The following is an 8,920-nucleotide window of genomic DNA, read 5'->3' as shown; positions in this document are numbered from 1 at the left end:
AAAAGGAAAAAAGGATAGATAAAAACTTCATTCTCTGGCATCATATATACATGTAGACGGTTGCACTGCCGGTCAAGCTGCTTTACCTACACTACGCATGGGGATTTTAAAAGTATACAACGCACGTCTGCTGATGTCATCAGCCGTTCTGAGTTTTGATTGGCTTGTGTTGGAGGAAAGGAAAAAAAAGCAGACGGTTAGCTAGCAAAAACAGAATGTTTCCAAATTCCTTCTGAAACATAAAAAGCTGCAGGTATACATGTATAATATAGCATGTAAGCTATTTGTATGATAGGCTTTTTCAATTTCAAGTTAAGCTCCCGTTTATTATGATGTACAGTTTTTGAGAGTTGATATAGCTACTAGTAAGTAATGGAGGTGTGGCCTGTGTTGATATCAGGCCGGAGCATTACTACTACCTGGATGTGCTGGAAGTACGAGAGTCCAGGAACGTAGAGTTCAAGAAAGCTGGCGGGCGCTACATTTACGATATTCTACCACAACATATCGACAAATATGGCAGTGCCTTTCTGAATGGGGAGGGAGGAACCCTTTATTTGGGCGTTCTGGACAATGGTAAGGAGATTAATATTACAGGAATGTATGATTGGTCACTTGAACAAGTATACTTTACTTTCTTGACTTAAGTACATGATTGTAAGCAGTCCCCAATCAAAACATGCACCCCTTACTTGGTTCAGCTCTCAGACAATTCTGTGGGACCAAAACGTAACATGGAAAAACAAAGTATGCACCCCTAGTCTAAGAGTCTTAAACACATTTCTTTAGAAAAAAACAAATGCGTATTTGAAAAGTTGAAACGAAATTTCAGAACGTTCCACTTTGACATGAAATAGAAGATTTGAAAATGATGACAGATGAGATTACCTAAAATGTAAAATTTCTGTTTCTATACTCTATTTGTTACCAATATATGGGGTAATGAGATCATTAATGCTGTCTCCTGTACTTTTTTCTACAGTGGCAAACTCTAGGAAATATTTCATTACAACAGTATTCAGTCTATTCATTTGGCAACTGCATTATCTCAGTATTGTTACAACAAAACGATTATAACAATATTACCTATATATACTCTAACAATATCTATGTACAATACAGCACAAAATGTAGATAACAGTGATATCTGACTCCCACACGTAGGCACAGTCAACGGTATCAGGCTGAACTACAGGGAAGAGGACCATGTGGTGAGAACAGTCTACAACGCGTTTGGGAACTTCCTGCCAGAAGTCTCTCCCAGTATGATCAAGTAAGTCAACACAAACACTTTCACTTTGAAGTTAACAATCAGCACATATGGCAAACAGTGCTTATAATATTATTAAAAAGAAAAGAAAACTTTCAATAACAGTGGTGCCTCTTCTGATTTTTTTATTAGAAATGTAGGACGGATGCAGTGGAAGATGAAATACATTTTATATGTAATTGCCCCCATTACGACGATGAGAGAAACAACCTTTTTGACACAATCGAAATTTTCCAACCTTTCACCAGCTAGTAGACCTCCAAAAACTATATTCCTGTTAAAATCACAGAACTCACTAATCATTAAAGACAACTGGGACTTTTCATCAGCCACTGCCTCCAATGAAGAAGTCAAACCTCCCAGTAAAGTATGTAGAATCATAAGATAGCTGTATAGAATAGACGCTTGTTACTTTTTACGTACTGTCTCTACCCTTGCAATTAGCCTACGGGCATAAATTTGCAAGTAGATAAATGAATTAGTGAAATTATGATTTATTTATTTTGTTTGCTCTCAGACTTGTTACTGAAAAGCTTAGATAAAGATAGAGTATTGGGAGGAAAAATCAATTCTATCAAGTCTATATTCAACCTGTGAAACTGTGTACCACTTTTCCCTCTGACTCTGTTTTCGTGTTTCTCATCTTTAAATTGAGTATCATTTTTTGGGGTAATTTTTTAATATCCACAAATCAAGTTGGTGTCAGGTGTGGACTTATATCCCCATCTTTCTTTGCCTGCAGTGTCCGGTTTGTTCCAGTCCATGAGCCCAGAGGTCGACCTATGCCCAAACTCAAGGTTGTGGAGATCTCAGTCAAGGGAGGGCCGATCCAGGAGCTATATGAAACTGGGAGTCATAAGGTAGATTTTCTTGTAATGCATACCCATAAAACTGCCTCATGGCATAACACACCAGGTTTGTAGTGAAGAACTTACAAACTGCATATCCGGACAGATTTATTTGATCCACTCACACAGGGAAAGACCCCTACACCAAGGAGGTTAACTTTTCAATATGTCGTGGGTTCTTTTAGATGCACATTTTATTTATTTATTTATTTATTTTGCTTTTTTGATAGCCAATATGGCTTTGCTAGGGCTCTAAAAGTGGCATTTAGCCTTGCCTACTCTGCATTGCAAGTACATTTGTATTCTTGCCTGAAGCAGAAGAGACAATAATTAATTTACCATTAAAATAAGAGAAATGGCCTCATGTATAATTTAAGGTGCACTATCACTGCACTTGTGTCATACTTGCGTCACTGTGGGGTTCGTTCATTGCATCACTGTTGTTATTTTCTCCGATTTTTTATAATTTGATGCAAGTGCAGTGAGAGTGCACCTTCACAAAGTGATTGGCCAAGTTTGTCAAGGTTCAGATTTATATCTATATCTAAACTGCTTTGCATGTACCTGTATAACCTTGCATGTCTACATCTGTACCTAAAATTTTTCTGTTTGCTAAAACTACACAGCCCTTCTTTATACAGATAATACTGTAAGCGTATTTAAGTTCGCGGGGATTTAATTTTGCGGAAGCAAGAAAAAGGACTTTTCACTGGTTTTAAGTTCGCAGTAGCACCATGCACTGTAGTCTCTTACTGCCATGGAAAAATGTTCGCGGTGGTTTTAAGTTCGCAGTGAAGTGGCCACCACGAAAACTGCGAACATTAAACCACCGCGAAAGTTTCTAAATTTACAGTTACTACATGTACATGTATCCCACCTGAATGTCCTGTAGGTATACATCAAGAGAGATGGGAGTGTGGAGGAACAGAACCCACTACAGATCAGGGACCTGGTCATCTCCAGGTACAAGATGGTAGGTACAGACTGGTCTGCCTTCACTTAGGTCTATACGATAAAGAAATGTTGTGTTTCCTGCTCCAGTCTTGAAAAAAATAGGCTCAGTAGGAAGGGATCATGTTGTTGTTGTTTTTTTTAGTGTCTTTTTTCAAACTTTGGCCTTTGGCACCTGTTTTTCTAGGGCATCAGTAAACAGGAAACACAACATGTTTTTCCTAGGCATTGATGACTAGTGTTTGTTTGGGTTGGCGTGCGTCGGTAGTTATCATAATGCACTGTCAGTAGAGGGACAGGAAGTTAGTGGAAGATGGTCTAATTCTTTCCTTTTCTTTTACTTTTTATTTCTCTTTTTTCTTTCTCTTTCTTCCGTCCTTCATTAGCCTTTCTTTGTGTGGCATCTAAATATTGTGTACAGTCAAACCTGTATTAGCGGCCACATTTGCATAGGGACCACCTGGCCATTGCGGTCACTTTTTGTTGGTCCCTTGGATTTTTCCCATTGACCTAAGCATTAAGAAATAGTCTAGAGCGGCCACCTGTCCAACTCGGCCAAGGCCACACAATTTCCGGTCCCGTAGATACAGAAACACTGCCTATTGCGACCACACAGCGGCCTTATTGCGCCGAGTTTAAAATCCTAGTTTGTGGGAATTTCCGGACAGGGTCATTTTGGCAGTAGTGGAAGGTACGCGTGACTTGAACGTTAGAGTGCATGTCTTTGTCTGCAAATTTATCAACATGGCGCATGGCAATATCAATCATTTTAGATAGATTTGACTTTGGCAGGGTCAGTTCAATTTTGAGACGATCAAGACCATGTTGCTTGGTGTGAAAGATTAGTGGGTACAGAAATCATGTGTAACTTATTGCTCGTGGTCAATAGATTAGCATTTTCTCTTAAGTGGCCAACTGTCTATAGTGGCCACATTTCTCCAGTCGCTTCAGTGGCCACTGTAGACAGGTTTGACTGTACAGTTCAAAGCCCAGTTTGTGATATCCGCTGGTTCTTCCTCCCCCCAGAGTCTGCAGAAGAGACAGCAGGAGTCCCAGAAGTAGACCAACTCAACAGTCAACTGTCACCACAAATGTTCCAGTACCTCTTTTAATTACAGTAATAAAGTACAATTGACATACTTTTGTGTATGGTCATGTTGATTTAATTACATGGATGTTATCCTCTAGGAGCTTTACAACTAACTCATGCAAGTTTTATTGTAAAATCTAAAGTAATCAGAAAAGGTTTAACAAAAGACTTAACACACAGCAATAGATTCCTTATGTTTTATCCTTCACTTCTTCTTTGACTTTGGAATCGACTATCTGTTTAGTAACTGTTTTCCAATATTTTTTGTGAAATTTACGACACATGCATGTGTACGTTCTCATTTTGTAGCTGATTTGTACAATTTACAGTATGGTCAAAAACTTTTTTTTAGGTAGACAAAGATTGATGTCATCCATGTAATCAAATCAACATGGCCAAACAGTTAGTACTAACTATGTTGTAACACTTTACATGTTCTCCGTATATCTAAGGTTGCATTTTTCGTAATTCCTCATGCTGCAAAGTCATGGTCAAGTCCACAGACGTCTGCTCTGTCTTCACATGTTACTTCAGTCTATTTGAGCTGTGAATGTAAGGATACCATGAACCTTTGAATAACACTTTGAATAAGCCATAAAATACAAGTGCCACAAACTTGAAGATATTTACACTACTACAATGTAGTATATAATGAGGAACTATGCTTGTGACTGCTGTATCTACTTTGACATATTGCATACGTTACTAAAATTGAAAATTTCCTGATTATATTCAACCATAATTATAGCATAACAGTTGTGATGTCATAGTAACTACAGCTGCTGATTTGGAATCTGGTAATAAAAAAAAAAAAAAATAATACTAGGTTTGAGTTCCATAACATGAGAAGGATGGATATTGTTCACAAGTTTGTGCATTAAATAATGGTTATGTTCAACAGACTTGTCTAACACTAGCGCTAAGATCTGTAATTGTTTTGAAGTTTGATCGATAACGATCTCTACTGTTCTTTCCCACAAAGGAATACATATATATGTTGCAATACTTGCAAGTGTAAATAAAACAGGCTACAAAACACACTGTGTTTGTAGTGCTTGTAGTATGACATCCTATCCCACTATTCCCTGACGAGGCACAGCACACGTGCAGCCTACTTTGACCTTGACCTCCCTGGCCCTGTACTTGACCCTGCCGTTGGAGTCGCAGCCGCGTCGGTACAGCACCTTGGTGGTGTAGGTTAGCGGGACGTTTTTCATCCCACAGGGGAATTGGATTTGGCGCAGTATTGGTTACTGTATCCAATGGAAAGGACACACTTATCAAATTTCTTGTATTCGCTTTCATTTTTCATATTTTTTAAATCCTTTTTTTTTTCACCACATGGTATTCCATATCACATGTGTCTATGCAGGTTGTACAAAAAGAGGTACAGTTTAACAAAAACCAGTACCCTTCAACCAAATGGGAAAAGTAAGACATTAGGTACACATGAAGCTAAGAAATATAGGTAAAGCTGGTTCACCTTTATCCGAGGGTTACCTATATTCTTTGTGTGTGGATATAAAGTCGACGGACGGTGGTTTCAAATCGGACCATTTTGAAAATAATGCAAATTTGAAACCACTGTCAGCAGACTTGATACTCCTAAATGTGCTGTTTTTAAAGACAACGAATAAAGGTCACCCCACGGATAAAGGTGAACTAGCGTTATGTGGCTAAGAAGAAAATGGCTGTCTATTTTCTAGTAAAAAAAGAAAGGCAGAGATGGTCGCCTTCACCCACACTGTAAGGGTCCTTTGGCAGAGCATACAGAAAGTCAACTAGGAAACAGGTTGTCCAGGACAAAAGGGTTAAAAACTGGACGTCCTACTGCAGTACCAACGTCAAACACCAGGAGGCCAAAATCAACATTAGCCGTCGCGTTCATATCATCACATTCCATCCAGAGTTTCTACAGTTACAACTCCGAAAATACAAACTAGCGGACTGAAAACAATACCTCCACTATCACGGGAGTAAAAAAAACTAACACACAAACCTAACTTTTTGGATGAAAAAAAGACAAGACTTGTTGGTTAAGGTATTTACTTACTAGATGGAAACCTGTTCGGATCGTGGTCTATGACATAGTCCCATGGCGCAGTTGCCCGTTCGTTCAGGTTTGGCCACGTCGCTATAACACTGGAGTTGGCCACGGGGCAGGTGACCTCCGTGTCCGCTAGCTTAGCCTGTGCCAGCGCCTTCAGGTGAGCGGACTTCATAACAGCTCCGCCCAGCTTCCGCCACTTCTGCCTGTCCTTCAGGTCAGAAGCGCACTCTAGCGGTTTTCTGCCGCCTCGCCGCCTACCGTTTCCTCTTCGTCCTGCAGACGTGTCCTCCAACATCGCCATGGTAACAACCAGGAACAACAGGAGTACGGCTACCTTCAAGGTGCAAGGAAAACAAACTTATGATCCACTGCTCACCGAGTCACGTTTGCTATTTGCATAACGTGACGCCAAAGAGGCAGTGGATTGCTCATTCCTTGACAAAGACTGGAGTTAGTCAGCCGAAAATGTTTTCAAAAAGTCCATTTTTCGCGTCGGAAGTTACAGTTTAGAGCTCTGATCTAGAATGGTTTTTACCAAGACAGATTGATTCAAATACCCATCCAAGATGGGACATTGGCAGGTTACGTTATACTCTAGCTAATGTGACATAATTTTGCAGTGTTTGTATTTCGCGTGATATCGGTAACTTAATTGAGTAAAAGACCGACAGTTAACACCGCTGCGCACTAAAATATCAATACTCTAACTTATACATAAACAAGGAAGCTGGTATAATGTAACATTTGACGCAATTTTCCAATTCATAGAATATGTAACTGTTCTCAGGCGTGTACACCTTCACTTAGACCATTATATAGGATGTTTTCTTATCGTTTTACATAAACATGAAATAAGAAACCGTGAGACGTAATTGTTTCTCTCACAACAGACGTGGTTCCAACCTTACCTTTGCCATGTTGAGAAGTAGAGTGAAATAACAGTACGTTTCTGTAGAAAGGTGTTTATCCGTGGGTGGACGGTCGCAGCTCTGTGATAGTTAGGCGACCGTGCTCTTTTTATGCACATTATTGATTGATGTTCAACCAAAGATGTCACAGGAGAAAGTGACTGAAAATTTCTCACTGACTCATAGTTTCAGGGTGGAGTCAGAGTGAAGCTATTTCCATCTCCATTTCACCTGCTTACGTTAGGTGCTCGTGACATGGAGCTCGGAGGGAAGTTCCACGTGCGTTTCCTGGAGCATCACCCGAACACGTGACGTGCACGTGACATGAAGGAAAGTCCCACGTGTTTCCTGGAGCATCACCTGAACACGTGACGTGCACGTGACTTGAAGGAAAGTCCCACGTAGTTCCTGGAGCATCACCTGAACACGTGACGTGCACGTGACATGAAGGAAAGTCCCACGCATTTCCTGCTGGAGCATCACCTGAACCAAGGACGTTATATGAATGTCCTTGCCTGAACCAAGGAACTTTCCTAAACACGACATGGATGGTCTTGTCTTCCTGACATTGGCTCTCGGATTTTTGCAGCCTAAAAATGGAAGAGTGGGTAGAGAGAATATAAAAGTAAAACGCAAACGAATAAAGGACTATTTACTAACTTTAGTGCCATACCAGGCCGGCTACTTAGCATTTTCCACTAAGAACTTTCATCTTTTTCATCTTTTTATGTATTGATAAATGGGGAATATTGTATTCAGCTGTTCAATCAGATGGCAAAATTATGAGTCTTTAATGGTTGATTTACATGCTGAATAATACATGAACATGTCATCCATCGTTTTTATCATATCTAAAACCAATAAATTATGAAGCGAACCAAGAAATGAATCGCTATGACATTTCCTGACGACTGCCGCCCTACCCAGGTATCCCGACACGTGACATCGTTCAATTCTCACGCAAGGAGCAATATTTTTTTAAATAACCTTCCTTGGTTCTTTTGTTAGAATTCAATGCCAGGAAATGTACTGGTGTAACATGAATATTTCCCCTACACGTGACTCCCCGGCTCCAGCGGAAGCTGTGCCGTATAACGTGAGGACGGTGTTTGTTCTCCGAGTTTCAGTTCTGTATACTGTAGTACACACACCACGTGGGGCATTGTAGGGTCATGGCGTCAAAACTTCGCGTGTTGTCACATGATTCCCAGAAGTACACATGATTTCAACTCTTTTCCCTTTGCAAAACGTCACATCACGCTTTTCCTTGCTTTGTAAAATCTTAGTCCTTCCCACTGCTGTGTTGATATCTATCATTATTATCATTACCCACTATAATAATAATTCGTGCGTTTTGTATGGACCTTACTTTTGACACTTTTAAGGTCTACATCTATGTCTGTTGTGCTTCCGATTACGGTCCTGAAAAACATGGTCGGATTCTATTATTTTTACTTTTCTTTAACTTCTGCCGAAGGGAACCTAAAAATACATATTAGCAAAGTAAAGCTGATGCAATGCTTCAAGCACTGCTACATGTTTTTACATCATGGAATTACACAGATATGCATTGTTTACGCACAATTATGTTGATAAATTGAACAAAAAGCTCTAGGTGCAATATTTACCACACATTCTTACATCAACTGTTCAAAGCTTATCTATATATAATGAAGAAAGACAAAGGTTAATGCAATCAATTTCATGTAAGTCAAATATATCTTTACCACATGCAAATGGTGACATCTTCCATATACTCGTATCATGTCATGATTCCATGTCTTTCCACGTAGGCCAATACAT

General features: G+C 39.7%; 2 protein-coding genes across 2 annotated transcripts in view; one reads left to right on the top strand and one right to left on the bottom strand.

The window, feature by feature from the left end:
* Positions 1–5,195, top strand: part of LOC118417269 (schlafen-like protein 1) — a 7,716-nt gene extending 2,521 nt beyond the window's left edge. Inside the window, exons 3-7 of the mRNA XM_035822769.1 lie at positions 401–576; positions 1,165–1,273; positions 2,013–2,130; positions 3,011–3,091; positions 4,096–5,195. Coding sequence (XP_035678662.1) covers positions 401–576; positions 1,165–1,273; positions 2,013–2,130; positions 3,011–3,091; positions 4,096–4,131 — 520 coding nt within the window. The 3' untranslated portion in view covers positions 4,132–5,195. The remainder of the gene's footprint in view (positions 1–400; positions 577–1,164; positions 1,274–2,012; positions 2,131–3,010; positions 3,092–4,095) is intronic.
* Positions 5,196–6,012: 817 nt separating this feature from the next.
* LOC118418647 lies at positions 6,013–7,277 on the bottom strand. Its single transcript, XM_035824654.1, has 2 exons — positions 7,118–7,277; positions 6,013–6,543 (listed from the first exon to the last, which is right to left on the bottom strand). Exons 1-2 carry the CDS (start codon positions 7,124–7,126, stop codon positions 6,205–6,207), a joined length of 348 nt encoding a protein of 115 aa, XP_035680547.1. The 5' UTR covers positions 7,127–7,277; the 3' UTR covers positions 6,013–6,204.
* Positions 7,278–8,920: the final 1,643 nt, after the last annotated feature.

Source organism: Branchiostoma floridae, chromosome 6 (assembly GCF_000003815.2).
Source record: "Branchiostoma floridae strain S238N-H82 chromosome 6, Bfl_VNyyK, whole genome shotgun sequence".
Taxonomy (NCBI): Eukaryota; Metazoa; Chordata; class Leptocardii; order Amphioxiformes; family Branchiostomatidae; genus Branchiostoma; species Branchiostoma floridae.
Note: the sequence above shows the minus strand (reverse complement) of the source record. Positions and strands in the feature narration are given on the sequence as shown.